The sequence below is a fragment of the Tupaia chinensis genome, unplaced genomic scaffold (genome assembly GCF_000334495.1).
Source record: "Tupaia chinensis unplaced genomic scaffold, TupChi_1.0 Scaffold000600_1, whole genome shotgun sequence".
NCBI lineage: Eukaryota > Metazoa > Chordata > Mammalia > Scandentia > Tupaiidae > Tupaia > Tupaia belangeri.
The window spans coordinates 7,727,134-7,749,878 of NW_006160117.1; the positions used below are offsets into that span (position 1 = coordinate 7,727,134).

Sequence of the window (22,745 nt, forward strand, 5' to 3'; positions counted from 1 at the left end):
TGCGTGTGCTTGCCAGACAGACAGAGAGAGACAGAGAGACAGAAAGCGAGGAATCAGCCCCCCCAGGGGGATGGCCATGCTGCAATCCCTTCTCCTGCATTCTCCTCTCAGGACCTTGGGCATGCACGCAGACGCACCCGGCGTGAGTTTTAAGCCACTGGGTCTGGGACTCAAACAGCGGTCGACTACATGGGAGTCCAGCAACATAGCCATTATGCTAACTGCTGGTCCCAACAAAATACATTTTTATAAAAGAAATAAAATTCTCTAAATCAAGAATAAGATATAATTATGATAAATTTGGCCTGTAATGTAATTGGTTTAAGTTACAGAAATCAACCTGAAAAAAGAAACTTTCTGATCTTGTAATTTGGTCTTGTTAGCCTATGCTATAATTTAATGTCATGAGTCATTAGATCATAATATTAAATTAACAATCATGGCTCAGATGGAGCCATGGGTAGTTCTATATAATATGCAAAGGAAAAAAAGAAAAGAAGTAGTAATGTAAATTTTCCTTGGTACCATCTGGCTTAACTTTTCTCCATTTCCCTTCAAAACAATGGGAGAAATAAACAGTATTCTTTAATGGCTAGGCAAAGGAGATGGGGTTACCAGATGAAAAATGCTTCACTGCAAGTGGAGTCTGTTACTTTCTTCATCATTTTTCCCTTCCTGTATGAGCACAGAGAATCTGCCCTAAAGAATCAAAATTTGTGAAATTTTAGCGCTAAAATGGCCCTAAGCAACCATTTGGTCTAGTGGTTCTCAAATTTAAGTGGGCACAGAACTATCTGGGGGCTTTTTAAATATGTGGATTTCCTGACTCACCCTTAGAGGGTAAACTTCTGATATATTTAATTGTAAATAAATTTCACAAGTAAAGATGATGCAAGTGGTATGTGAACTTGCAGAAACACTGCTTTTGTCTAGCTCCATCATTTTCTGGAAGATAAAACAGATCTCCAACACCACTTGCCTAAGATCATACAGGTTAGTAAGATCATACAGGTTAGAACCTAGATCTCTTGACTTGTTAAGATATTTTTCACCAATATCATACTACCTACTTCCATTATAAGAAAAAAAAATCCTTCAAAATATCAGTTCACTCATGGTTTTTTTACTTTCAATTTTAAACTTTTTCTTTCCTTTTTTCCCCTTAATTTAGAGAGGGTGCATGTGTTCACCAGAGGAGAGAGAGAGAGGTGGGGGAGAGAGAGAGAGAGAAAGAGAGAGTGAGAACCCCTTCATGGGGTATGGTCACACTGTGATCCCTTCTCCTGCATGTCCCCATTCTATTGGGATATTGGCACTCATACACGCATGCCAAGTGTGTTTTTCAAGCCACTGGAGGCTAGATTTGAACTGTGTAGTAGGCCATGTGGGATCTGGCTCCCTTAACCACTAGGCCTTGGGGACAGCCTTAAAATAATTGCTAATTGTGATAAAATACAAATAACATAAAATTTACCATTTTAATCTTTTTTAGATGTACAGATCAATGGTATTGAGTACATTCACATTGTTGTGCAACCAATTTCCACTATCAGTCTCCAAAATTTTCATCATCCCAAACTGAAACTCAGGAACTATTAAAAAATAAGCCCCTATTCTCCCTTCATCCAGCTCCTAGGAACCTGTCTTCAACTTTCTCTCTCTATAAACTCAACTATTTTAGATATCTTTTACAAGTAGTATCATACAGTATTTGTCTTCTCATATTTGCCTTTTTTTTGCTTAGCATACATAATGCCTTCAAGATTTACCCATATTAGCTCATATTTCAATTTGCTGAATCCTTTCAACTTCTTGCTCAAGACAATGTTCTTGCCCTTTAAGAATTAAGTTTCTATCATTTGCCCAACTTCAATACATGACTGCTAAATGAAAGAAAGAATTCAGAAAGGGCATTCTTGGGTGAATGAAATAAAGGCAGCCTAGAGGCAGGCAGTGATGTAAATGCATTTTCTAGCTATTTAAAAGTCACTTGAAAAGGAAATGGGAAACAAGAGATAAATATAGATAATGGTGAGGAGAGAAAGAGAGACAGAGATTAAACTGAGAAAAAGTAAGACCTTCTTTAGGCTACCTTATGCCCAGACTGGGTACTGAAGGTATGCAAATGGGGTTATTAATATTTTAAATATTAATTGGTACACACTAGTATAAATGAGAGCTGATGTTATTAAGATACTTTGGGGCAAACTATAGAGAAAGTAAAACAAATAAGAAAGTAAAATGTAAGCATATACATTGTTATTTGAGAGATGTTATTGTGCTTAAGATTTAATATTAATTTATATAGTTACTGTCATGAATAACTATGTAATATTATAATACTATGAATGTTTGCAACTTTTAAGTAAGAACAGTATTTATCTGATATATGCTATATTGCAAAAAAAGAAAAACAAGAGCTTAACTTTTTTTGAGAAATTTTTGCTATAGGGCATGTGTGCTCGCTGGAGAGACAGAGAGAGAGAGAGAGAGATAGAAAGTGAGAAATCACCCCTTGGGGGGGAAGGTCACACTGAAATCCCTTGTCCTCCATTCTCTTTTTAGGATTTTGGATATGCATGCACATGCACCTAGCCTGAGTTTTAAGCCACCAGGTCTGGGACTTGAAACACAGTCTACTACGTGGAAGTCCAGTGATGTAACCATTCCACCATCTGCTGGTTCCAAAAGAGCTTAAATTTTTTAAAGTTTCATTATGCTGGTATATCTCCAATAGAGGCAAGGCCAGACAACATTTCTGAGAAAAGGTGGGATGCTGATCAAGAAATGAAGCATGATTAGGTATTATCTAGATAGATAAGAAGAGTAAGTATTCTGGACCAAACACACACACACACACACACACACACACACGCACACACACACACACAATCTTATCTTGACGGGGATTGTGACTACCTGCTGTTTGATAGTCATTCGACTCTGTGTCTTTTACAAGGAGCCTTCTATGGTGGTTTTATAGTATGGCCCCAAAACTTCATGATATTCCTTCATGAAAATGTAGGCTTTATCTTAATCCCTTGAATCTGTACTCTTTAGACTAGCCCCCTTATCTTCCTCCATCTCCCTAAATTTCCTTTCATTTCTATTTTTATCTTTTAAGTTTATGTATTTATTTCTTCTATGAGCAACTGAGAGAGAGAGAGAGAGAGAGAGAGAGAGAGAGAGAGAGAGAGAGAGAGAGAAAGACTAGTTGACAAATAGAACATGGTAGAAACAAAACTACATTAGTTTCTATGGGAGGACTTTGGGAGTTAGCAGTTTCTATTTCTTGTACCTTGGGAAGACTGTTCTCTGGATCCAGCTATTATGTTGTAAAAACCTCAACATGCCCTCATAGGCCCACAGGGAGAAGAATGAATAGTCAGCACCTATTTGACTGTCATGTAAGTGAGTCCCATCTTGGAAGTAGATCCTTTGATGCCAGTCAATATATCCCAGCCTATATCAAGAGGATCAGAGATAAACAGGCCTCACTGAGGCTTGCTCAAATTATAGATTCATGAGCAAAACAAGTAACTTACTCCCTTAAACCATAAAGTTTTACACTGCTTTGTTACATAGCAAAAGTTAAAGAGCATATCCTCCATGATCCTCCACCTGAGAAATACAGGAAGTGCCCCCTCCTCTTGGTGACCAAAGGATTCTGTACTCTTCTTTATTATACCCCCACCTTCCTTGACTAGATCCCTCTGTCGTCTTCCCTCATGTTTCACCGCTATTCATTCTTTCTGGGGGACAGTATCATATGTTATTACCTTTATATTATCACACTTTTTCACTGTCTTATGAGTGATCTCACTTCTCAATAGCTCTCCTTAAAAGTCACAATCTGTACTCCACTCAAAAAGCATATTTTTCTATTTAGAGTATGCATTGCATGAATATCAAAATTTCTTTTTGTGTCACAGATAGGAAATGAATTTGTTTAATCAATCTGATGATTACATAGAAATAATGTCAATTGTTTTCTACTCCAAAACAGAGTATCAATACTTTTCCATAGAAGGTAAAAATGCTATCTCTACTCATTTCTGTTTTTTAAAAATGCAATGCACAACAGTTTCCCAACCATTTGTGAAGCTACTGTAAAAAGTAAAAATAGGATTTATAGAGTAAATCATTGGGAAGACTGCCTGGTCAAGTGGTTCATAAATATCTAGGTCTCATTCTATTTGGGGTCACAGCCTTGAATTGAATCCAATATTGAATTTTTGAATTGAAAGCAAAGGATTGAGATGAAATGTGGTTGGCTCCTCAGAGCAGGTGAAACGCTGCTTTCTTCAGAGAATAACTTTTTCTGTGATTCTCAAAGAATAATATTTTTAAAGGTATTGGAGCTGAATAGAAATTAGAAAGAAAAAGCAAATCTTTGGAGAATTTAAAGATTACATTTATAAAGACTCAAATTGTTGTAAGTTATACTACTAATATTGAATAGTCAACATGCTAACGTACCTCTCAAGGACAACCACAGATATGAGAGCAAACAATAGTAATTTGTTGCTTTCTCACTATCAGGAAATAGACACTCTTCCATCTAGACTAATACGATCACCAGTGGGGAATGATTTATGTATCTCTCATTCAGGAAACTCGCTTTCATAACCAGGTATAATGACTTCTTTTACCTCTATGGGGAATGGTTGATTTATGCATAGACCTTTGTTCAATAACTTTTCTTTAAAGATTGATGCTGTTAAACATGAAAAAAAAACAAGCGAACTTCTTGACATTTTATTTTAATGTAATTTAGAACACCATGTAAACTGCAAATGGACCTCATGTGGAATGAAAATCACATGCTGATAACCTAAATTATTTTGAATACTATTAATCTTTGACTAATACCTGAACTATTTGATTATCAGAAGTATGAAGGCACAAGAGAGATGCTAATGGAGTTCCTTTTTCAAGTAATTTGTAAATACAAGAATGAAGTTTTGATTTTTTTGTCCTCTTAATTCACACTTTCATAATTTTTCTAAGAAGAAGAGAAGGGATTGCTACTAATCACAGAAAAGAATATCACTCTTTTGGTACCAGGAGATAGCGTAATAGTTATGTCACTGGACTCCCATGTCACTGTTTGAATCCTGGACCCAGTGGCTTAAAAACTCATGCCAGGTGCATGTGCATGTGTGCTTAAAATCTAGAAATGATATTGGAGGAGAAGGGATTGTGGTGTGACCATCCCCTCTGGGGGGGGTGATTTTTTGTTTTCTGTCTCTCTGGTGAGTGCATGTGCCTTACAGTAAAACTCTATCTTCTTAAAAAAAAAAAAACACATACATACACATACACACACACACCCATATATATATACACACATACATATACATAGACATATATACATAATCAGTTTTTTGCCGAAAACTCTATTCCCCAAAACTACTAACTTACAAAAATTCTTTAAGAATAGACAAAGGAAAGAGGAGAAATTGACATAATATTCTTTGACTTCTTCTGTAGTCAAACTTCCTGCCATTTTCTGTTCTTGTTTGGAAAAGAAGACTTGAATTACATGAACCTTGTCCAGATTCTGACGGAGTTAGCCAATAACTCCAGCCTTTCTGTTGTCTTCAGTGCTACTGCTTAACTGGGGACATTTAAAACAATTTAATGAACTTTAGTAACATATATTTAAGGCATTGGTGTGATTTCAAACTGTATTGCTTTGGCTCTTTATGGAAAATGAAAAGTATGTTTCAGGGAATCTCCATGTTTTGTGTCTGTCTGGTTGAAAGAGAAGGGCAGCAGGTCAATTTATTTTATTTCCCCAAAGTGGTCATTATGGAAGACAAAAATATTTCTTTTCAAAATTTCAGTGTGGGTCAGCCAGTGGCATGGTGATTAAGGTGGCTGGATCATACATTGGCTGAGCATACAGTTTGAGTCCTGGACCTGGCGGCATGTGAAACATGCCTGGCACGTGTGTGTGTGTGTGTTGTGTGTGTGTGTGTGTCCCAAATCCTGAAAACAGGGAGAAATGGAGGAAAAGGGATTGTGGTGTGGCCATGTCCCATGGGAGGGTGCTTTCTCACTTTTCTTCTCACTTTCTCTCTCCACTGAGTACACACACCCTCTGGCAATTTAAAAAAAAATCAGAAAATATGCCTATTCTCAAGAATGGGGGGTATTAAGATTTGTTTGTAATTGAAAACTTTAAACAAACTATTCAAAAATGTGCCCATATTAAAATTTAAGAACTAAAATCAATTGAATATTAACAATTAAAGCTTTAAAAAATCATGGAGTTTGGAACCATAGGTTGGCATAATGGCTATGTCACTGGACTCACATGTAGTCAACCATGGTTTGAGTCCTGGACTTGGCAGCTTTAACTCATGCCAGGTGCATGTGCATGCATGCCCAAGATCCCAAGAGGAGAATGGAGGAGACGGGACTGTGGCATGGCCATCCCCCTGGGGGGGGTGGTTTCTCGCTTTCTGTCTCTCTGTCTCTCTCTGTTTTTCTGGTGAGTGCACATGCCCTATAGCAAAAACTTCTCCAAAAATCCATCCATCAATCAATCAATAAATAAAAATTTTAAAACATAGAGTTCTAATATTTAGGCACAATTTCATTCATTGTCTTTCTCTCTCTCTCTCTTTTCCAGTTTGCTGTAGGGCATGTGGATTTGTGGAGAAAGACAAAGAGAAAGAAAGAGAAAAAAAGTGAGATAGCACCCCCCAGGGGGATGACCATACCATAATCTCTTTTTATTCACTCTCCTTTCAGGATTTTGGGCATTAATACACAAGCACCTGGCATGTTTTTCAAGTTGCCAGGTCTGGGACTTGGGCTGTGTAACTGGTCATGTGGAATCCAGTCACCTTAACCACCATGTCACCTGCTTAGCCCCTTTTGTCTATTTCTTATAAAGTAGTTTCTCATACAGTTTGAGGATGTGCTCTCAAAGTTTATTTATAAATATATACATAAAATTACATGTCATATGTGTGTATATAAATAAGCCTGATAATAGTAATGCCATAATGTTAGGGGTGTTTATTGGGTGCTTACTATTTGTCAGATACTGTTTTATGCACGTCACATTTTATATAACTTCGCAATAACATGAAGAGATAGTTATTGTCATTACCCTTGATTTATAGTGGTGGAGTCTGAGAGCAGTTACGAAATGCATCCATGGCCAGTATCAGAATCACAGTTTATGCCCAGGCAGTCAATCTTCAGAGTTCACACTAGTAAATACTATCCTCTCCAGCCTCTCAAATACAACATAGAAAGCACTAAACATCATTTAATCTGCAGAAAATATCAATAGGAATAGGGAGAAAAATAAGCTGTCTTTCAGCTTGGGAGCTCAGGGAACAAGAAAGATTTAAGTATGGCTTTCCTTGATGTTAGTAGATGTAGGTAGCATCTCCATAGGCTGAAATGAATAGAAGTAATCCTGAGAGAACAAACAAAGTCATCAAAAGACACAATAGTAGGTTGGCTAGCTATTCATTTTGGAAGGAGTTGAAGGTGTATGGAGAAGGAAAATAAAAATTAAGGTTGAAAATTGAGATTTGGGGTCAGTTCTGGAAAGCCAGGTTAATAAATTAGCAGAACATTCTAAAGAGTTTAAAAACCATAAAAGGTGCTTGGAAACCAGCAGTTAGCATAATGGTTACGTCGCTGGACTCCTATGTAGTCAACCGCGGTTCACGTCCTGGACTCGGTGGCTTGAAACTCATGCCGGGCATGTGTGTGTGCATGCCCAAGATCCCAAGAGGAGAATGGAGGAGAAGAGATTGTGGCGTGACCATCCCCCCTGGGGGGTGATTTCTCGCTTTCTGTCTCTATGTCTCTCTCTGTCTGTCTGGCGAGCACATGTGCCCTATAGTGAAAAAAAAAAAACATAAAAGGTATTTGAAAAAGGGAGTCATATGTTTCTTTCAATTATTGAAAAAAGTTTATTGAGCACCTATTATGTGGTAGGTACTGTCTCAGGCGATGGAAATATACAGTGAATACAGTAGGTTAAATCTGTGACCTCTTGGAATATATATTATAGTTATAATATAAGCTATGCTTTCAAAAGCTTAATTTGAAATGGCAATCTATAGGTTTTGTTCGAGCAATTGGTGGGTAGGAATAAGTAGAATAAGGTAAAAGGTAATACAAACATGAATAGAGTAGTGGTAAGGGATCTGGAGAAAAAGGAATGGGTTTAAAGGATTATGACATAGACAGATATTGAAAATAAACTTGAAAGGGAGGCAAGTAATAAGGATAGAGAGAAATGACTATATGGTTTAAAATCTATTTGACTGAAAAGATGATAGTGTGATATAGAGCAGGACAGAATATTTAGACTTGGTAGAAAAAATATGGCCTATATGGATCATATTGAATTTAGATGGTATGTGAGACGTTTGAATAAGAAATGTCCCACAAGAATTAAGCAACATGGGGTAGATATTGGAAAGGGATACAAAAATTTCAAACCATTGAATTAAAGGGCATTAACCAGAGACTGTTTCTAATATGAGTTTAATACCTAGCATATAACAGACACTGGATCAACTATTGGATGAAGATAATAAAAGCAGAAAAGAATGCCTAGCCAGGTGACTAAGGAATAAATTGTTAGAGAAGTAGGGAGACAATAGAATACATCACCCCTGCAAGTCAAAAAGTGAGAAACTTTTCAATAGTTTGTGACAGGCAACGAAATGTGTCTAAATATTTAGGCCAATGAGGATTTGATAAAAATCATCTTCATTTGTCAGTTTTGATGATTTCATAGAGAAGTGTTGCTGTTGAGAGACATAGGAACTAGACTGAAAAATGCAGAGGAAAGATGAATGGTTAAGTAGAAGAAATGGTCCTATTAACTAACAAATTCCTTTTAGGTGAATGATTTGAAACTTGCTTTTGGTTATCTTGGGTCTTTGCTTAGAATGCTGAGTCAGTGTATAGTAGGGAGTAGGATAGCAAGATTAGTAGAAGGTCAAAAGGTCAAATGTACATTCAGTACTGACTACTTAAGTGGTGTGACCTCAGCAGACATATTCAACCTCTCAAAGTTTGTTCTTTTAATCTGTAATAATGATATGATGATCTGATATCATACAAGCAAAGCGCTTAGCACACTGCCTGGGACATAGTAACTATTCAGAAAATGTTGGCTATTATTATTGCTTATCTTCATGATTAGATAAAAACATGATTGTTTTTACCTAATAAAGCAAGCCTCCTAGCCCCTACCCCAGTGGGGAATGGCCACATTGCAATTTCTTCTCCTCTGGATTTTTCTGCACACATCTACACACATCTGGCGTGTTTTTCAAGCCACTAGGGCCAGGACTCAGACTGCATGTTCAGTCAAGTGGGATCCAGCACCCTTAAATACTAGGCCATTGGGCTAGCCATGATAGGCTTTTATTCTGTGTAATTGCCCTCCTAATCTAGTGTAATAAAACTTAAATTAGTTGATTGTCAAAGAAGTAGCAATAGATAAATTAGTTCACTTCTCCAACTTTACCCTCTTCATCTGAAAATGAAAATATTAATAGTACCAACACCACAGATTTTCGCTGAGAATCAGTTTAGAAGATGAAATAAAAATACTTTACCAATTATTAAAACATTTATTATTTTCTCATTATTAATTAATATAATTTGACTGACATAATTATAAAATATTGGATTTTTATCTTAATTTTGTCTTTTGTCTAATAGTAATTTATAATGTTAAATAGGATCTTTCACTTGAAGAAAGCTTTTTCAAAGTGCTTTTATATTTATTACCTTATAAGATCCTCACAGAAGCTTTGTGAGGAATAAATGACAATAATTATTAGAGACTATCAAAATTGACTTTTCAATATGCAAATTGTCTTCTTACCTATGTTGACCTTTCTTTTGGTTTGCAAATATAAATTTTCAGAATCCAATAGCTAAATTACAAAGTTATTCAATTTAGTGCTTCCCTTGTATCATTCTAAATAATTACTTACTGTAATGACTCTATTCAGAAAAGTCGGTTCTAAAGGTTTCAATACATTCAATTAATATGTCTACATTATGAGCTATGGTAACTTGGTCTAGAATGTTACAACCTTTAGGATAATGTGAATAAACTCATATTGCATTAAATTGGGCTGACTGTTTTATTATCATTGGACAAAAAATGATTCTTATTTTCTATATTTAGCCTTAATGTTTTTTTGTATTTACCAGAGGGCACATGCACTTTTTCAAGCTGCCAGGGCCAGAACTCAACTTGAGTGGTCAGCCATGTAATATCCAACCCTCTTTTTCTTTCTTTCTTTCTTTCTTTTTTTTTTAAAAGACATTTTTGCTATGGGGCACACACACTTGCTAGAGAGACAGAGAGAGAAAAAGAGAGAGAGAGAGATGGAAAGTGAGAAATCATCCCCCAGGGGGGGTGAACACATCACAATCCCTTTTCCTTCATTCTCCTCTTGGGATCTTGGGCATGCAGGCACACACATCTGGTGTGAGTTTTAAGCCACTGGGTCCAGGACTTGAACCATGTCCAACTATATGGGAGTCCAGTGACATAACCATTACACCATCTGCTGGTCCCTAGGGATCCAACTCTCCCATTAGTAGGCCACAGGGCCAGTCCTGTTCTTCATTTGTTTTTAGAATTATTTTGTTTAACTTTATTTATCCATTTATTTAAAATTTGACCAGAGAAGGAGAGAGAGAGAGAGAGAGAGAGAGAGAGAGAAAGAAAGCTGCCAGGTCTAGGACTTGTGCCAGGTCTAGGACTTGAACCATGGTCAGCCATGTGGGAGTCCCCTGCCCTTAACCACCATGTCACCTGCTGACCCCCTGTTCTTCATTTCTACAGGAGATAAAATAATAGTTTTAAAAGTGTGTCTTCATTGACTCCTCATTTTAAACTTTCAATTATGTTTAGTATTTCTTTCTGGGTTTTCTCTGAGATGTACCAGAATTTTCAGGTCAAAAATTAGAACATAATAAGGTGTAATAGTAAAATGACAAGTATGTAGGTCCTGACCCTATTCATGAATATGCCAGTTCCTACATTATGAATGTGAATAGGCTTTTTTTATAGTAGTACATAAGAATAAAAGGGAAAATAAAAAATTCCCATGTTTATTTGTGAGAAGGAACTATGATATTATTGGAAAGAATTTTTTAAGACCTTGGATATATTACTCAAATACTTTTACTTTATTCTAGTGTGAATTTTACAGCAAAGCTTCACTAGTTCTTTGCTTTTGTTCATGGTTAAACCTTTAAGAGGGATCCAACAGTTAGGTCCTTTTAAAAAGTTTGTTTATTTTGAGAGAGGAAAAGAATCACCCCCCCCATTATTATGCCATTATCCTCCTCCTAGTCTTCCCAAATAGCCAGAATCATGTGTGCACAATTTGACTTAGGAGCCAGATCTGAATCTTCCATATGGCTTCCAGTATCATAGAGCGGCATGTTACTGCTGTGCCACCTCAGCTGATTCTCTATGTCTTTTTGAATAACATATAAGGTACTATCACTTAATACCAATCCCATGGCACTGTAAATCATATTTTGGTCACACTTAGTTGTATTTTTGAGTGGGTCATGGAGAAATCAAGTAACAGTGACACAGATTTATGCATAATATCAATTACTTCAATGGCTTCCATGTCTATATCCTGTAGTCTTTATATCTTCATTCCAGATCTTATTCTAAACTTCAGATCGTTATTCACAACTGCTTCAAGAAAAGTGATACTATTACCTCTATTACTCACAGGCACCTCAAAACTGACTACCTTCTTGACTTCCCTCTCTTCAACTGTCTGCGCTCTTGAATTTTGTGTGAAGGAGTTTTGAAACTATGTGAAGGTATCACTCTTTACTCAGTCATGCCAAGGTGATAAGCAGGCATTAACATCTCATTTTACCTCATGTTCATACCCCCTGCCTCTGCCTCTCAATGATGATTTTATCTCTAAATAACTCATTTCCTTCTTTCATTTGTTCAACCTCACCACCTCAATTATTGTCTCGTGCTTGGAATATTACAGAAACAACTTTCTGTTTTCCCTGAACAGGTCTCCTGTCTTTCTAATTCATTCTGCTTACAGCTATCAGAGTGATCTTTCAAAACTGTAAGTCTGGTTATTCCATTTCCTTGCCTAAAAAGTAGACTATAACTTCTCAAAGACTACTGATAAAGTGCACATCACTGAAGACAAGTGGTAAATGGGAGAGAAAGCTAGCTTGCATTTTACCAAGGCCTTTGAGTCCAACACTCTGCCTCTTTAGTGTGTATTTTACAGGAGACCTGTCATTTAATCCTGACAAAAACTGAACTTTAAGCATCAAATGGTATCTACTGTTAAAGTAGAAATATTGACTAGGAAATAATGGGATACTGTTAATTGGAATGGAGAAGTGTGGGAGGTTGCTGATGAAACCAGGGGCACTAGGGTCCTATATTCTGGTGAGTCTTATCTTCCAGTAGAAGTGGTCCTCTTGACTCCTAAAATATCCTCTCCATGCCCTGGCACAGTCTTCCCATCCCTAGTGGTAGTGGTTTCTTCACCCCCTGAAGCAGTGGTGTACCTACTGCTCTTGTGGCTCTTCTACTTCTGTTTGAGATCAACACTGTGTTGCCTGAGGAAATGGTAATGGCTTTCTCCAAGGGAGTTGCCAAACAATGAATGCTGATTCTCCTCAGGACTTACCCCCACAACCCCTCTGCTATTTCTAGCCTGGTGAGCCTGAACATGCCTGGTATACACGTGAGTACCCAGGATCCAATAGGCTGAAGGACTATAGGAAGGGGATAATGGCATGACCAGGCTCTGTGGAAGTTGCTTTTCTTTCTTTCGCACTTGCATGCACATATGCTCTATCATGAATAAAGAAACATATCAAGATTCACCTATATACTCTTTAGAAACCAATAGAGATAGATTAAAATATGCATAAACCTCAATTCACATTAAAGCAACAGAAAACATGAAAATTTCCTTTTCTTAGTAGTTGGGATCTCTAGAGGCTGGCAGTTGGCATGGTGGTTGTGGGCACTAGATTCCCACATGGCCAACTGTGGTTCAAGTCCAGGATCTGGCAGCTTGCCTTTTCACTTTCTTTCTCTCTCTCTCTCTCTCTCTCTCTCTCGATCTCTTGCTCTGTCCCTCTCTGGTCAAATTAAAATAAATAAAATAAAATAATGAAAAAGGGACATCATGATCCTTACATTACCACACTATTCTCAAATGTCCCAAAAAATAAGACTTCAATTTATCCAAAATATTAATTTTGCTACTAAGATTGCATTCTTTCTTCCTTTAGCATTAACAAGTGGCACAAGATTATTGTGAAAAACATTGAGATTTTCCCAATGTTCTGTTATTTATTAGAAATCCAATCTACCTTAATTTATAGATGTATTCACAAATATAAGTCAAAGTTTATCAAACATGTCTATTCGGAAATATTTTATTTAGCATAAGAAAAATTCATATATTGCAGGGGAATTGAGAAGAGACATGAAATAAACATATGAGATTAGAGAAGGGAGTAATTTGAAAGATATGGCCTGAGACATGACCCAGATCACAGATGAATGAATCTCAAATATTAATTGCTCCTTAGATCTTCTTGCTGAGAAAAAGATCTTAATTATTCCACCTTTATGGCCACCTCTCCACACTACATACTCACACCCACACACCTTCTTTACAAGCTAGTATTACAATGATCTCTGAGGATTGCTTAGAAGACCACTTAAGATTTCTGAAACTCTTGTGAAATAGCCACAAAAAGGCAAGAGTTTTCCCATTTTCAGTTGTTTACCCAGGGTTTTATGTTAGAACTTTGAACCGTGCACATCTTTATGAACTTTCTTAGTTCCAAAGCAGGAAATGTTTTGAACCAAGAAAGTTCCATTCAATTATGAATGTAGTTTATTTTAAGGATAAACTTATAATTTAAAATTTCTCAAAGTTTTGCTCCTCAGGGCTCTATATGATGTTCTATTAAAATATGTTGGCTTAAAATTGCAATTAGACTAGCAGAAATAGCAATTACTTATAAGTAAAATTCCCTAATCCTGAAATACAAGCATGACACTAATGTACTTGATTTTCGTGAGGAAAGTGAACAACACTTTTTTTTTTCCTGATATTGGAAGAAATTCTAATGTCTCTCAAAGTAGAATCAATTAGGTTATTTCAATTCAGGAAGCATGTGCCTTGTTGCCTTGTTATACAATGATCCTTATAGAACCCATAAGGTATGACTATTGTTGGGAGTATTAAATATCCTATAAAGTGGTTGATAAACAAAAGTGATAATCAGGTGGTCTAGTAAGAGCCAGAGTCAGTCAGTCTCTCTCTCTCTCTTTCTCTCTTTCTCTCTCTCTCTCTCTATATATATATATATATATACACATACATATTACAAAACAAACAAACAAACAAACAAAAACCTTATTGGCATTCCCAGAGAAAAGCATAGTTTGTGAAGGTTTCCACCCTCTCTTTCCATTCAGGTGTATTTGTGGAAAGTAAAAATGACTGCTCTTGGATAGACAGGTACATAGAAATCTGCTGGGAGAGCTATTGCTTTAGCAAGGCATTTGGAGTTTCTTTTTTCTAATATATGGGAATTGTGCTTACTATTATATATAGCATGAATCACTGACGATAATGCTACCTGTTTATTCACACAAAGTGAAAAAGCATACAGTTATACCTTTTTCTTAATATATATTACAGAAAATTCCTTTTATGCAAAATAAAAATTCATACACAGGGCAAAAAGGCAAACGCATTTAGTTGAAATGCTGAAATTACATGTAATCTTCTTAGATATGTTATTTTATTTAGTTTTGAGCTTGGCATTTACATTTGTTGCTTTTAAACCCCAGTTTCCTACCACAGTTTTGTCAGCTGAAATGTGCAATTAACAATAATCAATAGTTATATTTACTACCACGTAGTTTATATGTTTTTTGCCATGACATCTCTAAATCTTTCATTAAAAGACCATTATTAAACTACCAGACTAAAAATTGGAGTCAGCTGTAAATGTCATTCCTAGCTGTAAAATGTAGCTTAAACTTCAGGTAACTAGAATTTATTGAAAACAGAATATTAATTGAGAAAGAAGGGGAAAACTTTTTTAAAACAATTTTGCAATCCTAATTAATCTTATTATAGTTAAGGAGAAAATGATTGGTATGGTGCTTAGGTGCTCTAAGGGAGTTTTTATGTGGCTTTTAAGAATAAATACAGTTATCACTTTAATGCTGAAGTAGTAAAAAGGCCTTGCTTTGTTTTTAAGCTCTCTCTCCCTCTCTCTTTTTAACCTTATGCACCCTGAAGTTTATGCATAAGGGGTGTCATAGCTAAAAGATAGAAGAAGCTACCCTGATTGGCACTGAACTTTATCTGAACAACAAATAAACTTTGGTTTGGTTAAGACACTGAGAAAGAAAAGGGAATAATACATTAAAAAAATAATATGGCACGGTCAGCAGGTGGCATGGTGGTTAAGGAACTGGACTCCCACATGGCTGACCTCAGTTCAAGTCCCAGACCTGGTGGTTTGCTTTCTTACTTTCTCACTTTCCCTCTCCCTTTCTCTTTCTCTGTTTCTCTCTGGTTAGCACATGTACCCTCTAGGAAATTTAGAAAAAATAATAAATAAAATTTAAGAAATGATTTTTAAAAATAATATGGCATAAGCTAAGACATTTTATCATCATAATTTCCAACTTTTTCTGAGAGATCAGAAATCTAAACATAGAATGTAATTAAATCTCTATTTTTCCATATTAAATATTACTAGGAAATATGGCACATTTTTCCTTTAATGATTCAGAATATTTCAGTTTCCAAGGATTAGAAATTTATATATAAATTTTCATCACATAGAACTATAGATATAAAATCAAAATGCATAGGGAATAATGGATGTATTTTGCCCTCATTTATTCACTATTTTAGTGGATACTTTATTAAATCCCTGACATCGACTTATCTTTAGCCATTGGATTAGTTTCTATCTTCAAAGTAATCTGTTAAAAATCCACTTAATCAAAGTTTTTTTATTTACTACCATAGCTGATGAAAAAATGCAAACCCATATTATTATATATTGAAATTCCAGGTGACTATATGAACTTTTATAAGGTGAAATATAAACTTTATTTATGGAATAGCATAAGCCAAATAAGTTACAGCTGTATATTGTCTAATCATGTATTAAACAGTGAGGGAAAAAAATCTAAATTTGCTTGACCTTGACATTATACCACAAGCCATGAGAGGTATCTACTAAGATAAAATTAAATCTTGTTCTAAACAAATGACCTCCAAATGACCAGACTAATTCCAACATGCATAGTGGAGAAGAAAATGACATCAGAGGAGGATGATAAAGCAAGAATGATGAATTCAGGGGCTATAAATTGCCACTATCACCTATCCTGTGCCCCAGCGCAACAAGGTAGATCAAACTCTATCAAAACAGAAAAAAAGAAGGAGCAGAAAACCAAGAAGGAGAGAAGAAGTACCTTCGCTTCTGTGTTTAGATCTTGGAATTATTTTCCATCCTAGGTTATACTACCATTTTTTCATCTTAGTTCAAAATACAAAAAAGAAAAGTCTAAAAAATATTGCATTATTCTAACACTTCAAATTGTATTTGAGATGCTAGTAAAGTCATTATATCAAGTCAGAAAAGCCAACTAGACATAACAAAGCTCCATAATGGCCCAGGAAAATTATATCAGGTATTGAAAATAAACTTTAGGAGCCTTCTTGAACTGCAGAATATGATTCTCACCAAGAATCCATTTAAACAAAACTACTGTAAACTATGTTTTCATTGTTTATGCATATGGAACTTTATGGCAATAATTTTTGTTTCTAGGAAAAACAATTGTCTGAAAATTGTATGATCATTAACTATGACAAATTTAGCCATCTCATTTTTATTTTCACAGATCATGTTAGGAAGAAAGTAACAAAATGCCAGCTTAACATTTCAAAACGTATTTGAAAGTAATGAAGGGAAACTGATTCAGTTAGCAACGCTAAATAAAACAGACAATTCATACAGATGCTTTCCTTGTAAAATATTAAATAAACACTTGAATATGGCAACTTTTTCGATTTAATAAAACAATCTCTAACTTGTTTCTATGTCTAGGCAAATACTTCTTCCTGACCAAAGCTCTGGTTTTATAACCAATTCTTTTTTTTTTTCTGATCAGAAACGTGTGCTTTTTAGAAAACTGGGATATTTAATGATATTAAATATGACTTTTTCTTCTTCCTCTGCCTCTTTCCTTCCTACCCCAAAGCTGCAAGAAATGAGACTGGATAGAACAATTGTTTTTATCTCATCCCCAGTTTATCAATTACAAGTATGAATGCTGAGAAGTGTTCAAATGGATTCACAAGACTATTAAGAAGAAATGCTTGACTTACTTGCCATTGTTTCATCAGCTCTCTTACGCCCTTTGAGTCTTCTAGAAGCCTCTCCTTATGGGTAGCATCCTGTAAGACGTTGGCAGTTGTTTCAGCTTCTGTGAGCCAGGCAAGAAACTTCTCCAGGTCCAAGGGGAACTGTTGCAGTAATCTATGAGTTTCTTCCAAAGCAGCCTCTCGCTCACTCACTCTGCCAAGGAACAAATATCCAGATGCATTTCTTAAATATCAGAATGGTACATACAGGAAACTCCACAGAAGAGCAAAGATGGAGGGACTAAATGGAGAGCAACAGAGGAGTGAGTTGTGAAAGCTCTTTCAGAACAAATAGAATACAGTGTTCTCTGTTTACCTTTAGTTCTATTCAATTTAAAGGTGTCTGCATGGGGGAGATGCAAGAATATCTGTTATGAGATGAATGACAACTGTAGATTACTATAAATCCTCTCCACAGAAGAAACTGATGTATGTACAGATAAAATGGAATTATGTATAATTATTTATCAATAAAAATACTATAATAATATAATTTTTTTGGAGAGATTTTTGCTATAGGGCACATGCGCTCGCCAGAAAGACAGAGAGAGCTAGAAAGAGAGAAATCACCCCCTGGGGGGATGGCCATGCCGCAATCCCTCCTCCTCCATTCTCCTCTCGGGATCTTGGGCACACATGCATGCATGCCCGGCATGAGTTTAAGCCACCGGGTCTGGGACTTGAACAGCAGTTGACTACATGGGAGTCTAGCGACATAGCCATTACGCTAACTGCTGGTCCTAATAATATAATTTTATCTTACACACACACACACACACACATATATATGAATGAAACTTTGGACATTTGAAAGTTCATATATAGATATTCAAAGTTCATATATAGAGTTTTTTTCTTTTTTTTTGTCATGGGGTGCATGCACTCACCCAAGAGAGACAGAGAGACAAAGATAGAGAGAAAGTGAGAAATCACCGTCCGGGGAATAGCCACAGCACAATACCTTCTCCATCCCCATTGGGCTTTTGGGCATGCAAGCGTATGCTCCTGGCATGTTTTTCAAGTTGCCAGGTCTAGAACTTGAACCACAGAGTAGGATATGTGGGATCCAGTGTCTTAACCACAATGACACCTCTGGGCCCCAGAAAATATCTTTTATTTAAAAAATATTTTTTTTAACTCTGTAACTTTACTGGTTAATTTTGAAAGCTTCAAAAATTGAAGTCAATCTTTATAGGTGTATTCTTAAAATCCCTATACCATTCCTCTCTTTGATGTCACTCTGATGTAGGAAACAAGAATTATTACAGATAAGTAAGAAGTAAAATCAAGAAAATACAAACTTGTAGTCAAAAGTGAACACTAAAAAAAAAAAAAACTAAAAAAAAAAAAGGGAACACTAGAGGGGAAAAAGTGGGTGGAAGATATTAGAGAGTAAAGAGGGAAAAGACTAGTAAGGAGAAAAATAACATTTCATAGAAACCATTCTGCAAAATCTTATTTTACATGACATTGGTATAACTGCTTAGAACTAGCTTGAATGGCAGAGACCTGATGCTGACTGCTGTTTTATTGGTTTGCTTGGAGGGCCCATGCCTAGGGAAGACTGAGTGATCTAAGGTTGACCTCTATTGCAGGGTTGGAATGGCTGAGTTGGGAATGGCTGTAGCAGAGCAACCAATCAGAACAGTAACAGTTTTGATAATGAACCAATAGGACTACAGCTTAAGCTGGCCAATCAGAGCTACACAAGCTTTAATCCTTCATTTGCACACATGGACCTGGCTGAAATCTTGGTAGGAATTATTTCTCTATAACAGTACATTCTGACTGCACCTCGGGAGACAGCCTTTGGAGCAAACTTAGTTTTCTCCTAGATAATGGATAATGTCATTCTTCTTTTTTTTTTTTTTTCAGTCTGAAACCAGCCACTCTGTTTATTTATTGACCAGATTAGAGAAGTAATACCTTTTCTCATCCTCCTAATAAGTCTGTTGATCTGGTCTGCCCTGGTGCAAGCATCTCTACCTTCTACAAAATGCCTTTCTCCATAAACCTCAGGGGTCTAGGTTTCTGGCCATGAGTGACTGTTCCCTCTGAACCTACTGTCCAAACCTGTACCTACTTTTGATTTGATAATACTGGTTTGTTATAACTATTATGTTAGCTTCATATTTCTCTACCTGATGATTGGATATTCAACCAAGAATATGGTCCAAAAGAAAAATGTTAAATGTAATAAAAACCAGACAGATCTAGGTTCAATTTTCAATATCTCTCACCATTTGTGTGATATGGCAAGTTACTCCAGTTATTGCTATGATGAAAATTAAACTACAACAAATAACACATAAAGTAGTTACATGTCTCATACTTTGTACAACTGCACATTTTAAGTTACTAATAAAAAGGTTAGTTTCATTTGCCCAGATCCCATTTTCCCACTCCTCTAGTCCATTTAAAAGAATAGAACAAATTCCCTAATGACATGAAAATCTAAAAAAAATTACTCATCTTTTCTGATAATATATATAATATATGTGTCATGGATAAGCACACATATGCCCTCAGCAAACACTTCCGTGGTAGCTTGAGAAGGAAAATTGCCTTAAGCAGAAACAGTCCCATCTAAAAAGATTCAGGTAAATTTTGTCTGCAATGAGGAAATTAGTACTCTATTTAAATGCCTTATTTGCCTTCTATTACTACACAAACACTTTCTGGGATTAAACACAAGCTAAAAATGGATTTTAAAAAGTGAGCACTTGACTATGATACACACTGCTTGTTAAGATGTGATTGTCAATAATTATGCAAAACTGCAATTTATTTCAGCAGCAACTTTATCATGGGATGTGCAAACCAGGCAATAAACAACTCCTGCGGAGCCAGCGGCAGCAAAGCCCCCGGAAGAGCTGTTTATTCATCATGGGTGAGGTTTTTGCTGAGTACACAGTCTTCCACAGTGTCGTTTCAGCGCTCATACTGGATAAAAATCTTCTGTCTGCATTAACTGGTGGAGGGTAGAATAGGTTTATGAGGATGCAGCTATTGGAAAAAAGTAAGCATCGCACTAAGCTATTTATCAACTCCTAAATAAACTTTAATACTGTACAGCTGATAGGTAGTGTAGTGTTCTGGTTGGGCAAGTAAGTTAAACATCATGTAGTTTACAGGCTGTCCTGGACTGCTGGCTCCCTGGATGGCTTAGCTAATTTTCAGGCAAGCAATCAAAGCAAGGAGAAATATCAAAATGATAATTTATTTATTAATATTTTAATTTTTTTCTCCTTTTATAAGTAGTTTATTACATTGACCTCTCTCCCCCCAAACAAAGTCAACGACACTATGGAGGGAATCATTCACTGTACATACACAAAGAATGGATGGGGGCGCAGCAGGCAGCATGAGGGGTTAAAGACATTGGACTCTCACATGGCCGACTATGGCTCAAGTCTTGGACCTGGTGATCATTTATTTATCTTTTTTTATTTATTAAGATTTACAAATTCAGAACCATTGAAATGCTTTTAGAATTTTAATGTTACAGTCGAGTGTGCCGTTTAAAGACTGAGCCATGTGTGACTGTTGACAACTGATCATTTCTGACCTACAAAAGTGGCCATTACATCCAGTTTGAGCTAATATTTCTAGCTTGGCTTGGGCATTAGAAATCACTAAGACTTAGTTCATCTCTAGCTCCACATTTAGAATAAAAATAAGCTGCCACATTTCAGAAGACAAATACAGAGTTAGACATTGATATATGTTCTCACATATAACGATTTCAAACAAAATAAAAGGACAATACAAAACTCTGCCACTGCAGAGTAAAACTCAGAGAATTTGATGTGCATTTATTATCAGCATCATCTTCCTGATGAGCTGCAGTTGACACATCTTAGCTCCTCTGTCCTTAAACTAGAAATACCACTTACCCTCTGCTTCTAGAGAAAGTAACTAGTAAATAACTTTGCAGGAGTTATTTGCAAAAGGCAATGCACATAAATCTGATGAAAGGGTTCTACCGAGACAATGAGATTTTCAGCCAAATCCTACCAGTGAGTTTTCTGCTTTGTAAATTAGGCCCTTAGGGAAGAATGGTAACTCTTTCAGGACAGTAAGGCACCATTTTCCTAAATGATACCCCTGTGGCCTTAAATATTGACAGCATCAGGCTGAATATTTTCTAATTCAGAAAAATATGTTTAAAATATTCAATGGAAGCAACAGTGGAAAATCTCTTCAAATAAGCTCCTTTACAAGTCTTTTTTGATCATAGGTGAGATTTTCGTTTTCTGCTTATGTGAGGGTTTTAAGGTCACCACCTTTCTCCTAGAAGCAATGTATGTGCTTTGAATTCTTAAATCTTAATTGTTCCAAGTGTAGACTGAAAATGAGTCAAGAAAAGTTCATTTCCATATTTTCACACTCGAAATAATTCTAAACATATCACATAGTTTTTAATTTCCCTTAACCGTATAGCTTTAAGCGGCTCATTGATGTATAAAAAATAATGAGAATCATAAAGAAATAAAAGATTGGCTCAGGACAAAACAAAAGATCTTGAACATGGATTATTCATAAACTTCTTTGTCCAGGTTATCAACTACAGATACAGGAAAAAATGTGGCTGAATTTTAAATGTAAGAATAGGGTTAGCTGAAAAACTGAAAGATTGGAAGGTATAAAAGTGTGAAGAGCACCTGTGGATTACTAGAGACATTGTGGGAGGGTGATGGGCAATGGTGGGGGCAGCAGGGAGGGAATCAAGGGAAAAGAAAGAAAAACATTCAATAGATACAAAAATGAGGGCCTATCAGTTGATAATGATGTGTATGAGAATATCTTTAACTGGACTAGGATGCAGTGTATTCATGCTGTAAAAATTCATTTTGTATACTGTAAAGATGTACAGTGATTGGAGCCAGCAGATGGCATAATGGTTATGTCATTGAACAAGGCCAACTGCAGTTGGCTTGAAAATCATGCTGGGTGGGGAACCAGCAGTTAGCGTAATGGCTATGTCACTGGACTCCCACGTAGTCGACCGTGATTCGCATCCCGGAACCGGTGGCTTAGAACTCACGCCTGGCACGTGTGCGTGCGTGCCCAACATCCCGAGAGGAGAATGGAGGAGAAGGGATTGCGGCGTGACCATCCCCCCTGGGGGCTGATTTCTCGCTTTCTGTCTCCATGTTTCTTTCTGTCTGTCTGGTGAGCACACACGCCCTATAGCAAAAACCTCTCCAAAAAAAAAAAAAAAATCATGCTGAGTGCATG

At 36.3% G+C, this 22,745-nt stretch overlaps 1 protein-coding gene across 1 annotated transcript in view; it reads right to left on the reverse strand.

The window, feature by feature from the left end:
• The window catches only part of DMD (dystrophin), a 1,496,890-nt gene that overhangs the window by 584,428 nt on the left and 889,717 nt on the right, over positions 1 to 22,745 (reverse strand). The window contains exon 25 of the mRNA XM_027775723.1: positions 17,469 to 17,658. Within this exon, the coding sequence (XP_027631524.1) occupies positions 17,469 to 17,658 (190 nt within the window). The remainder of the gene's footprint in view (positions 1 to 17,468; positions 17,659 to 22,745) is intronic.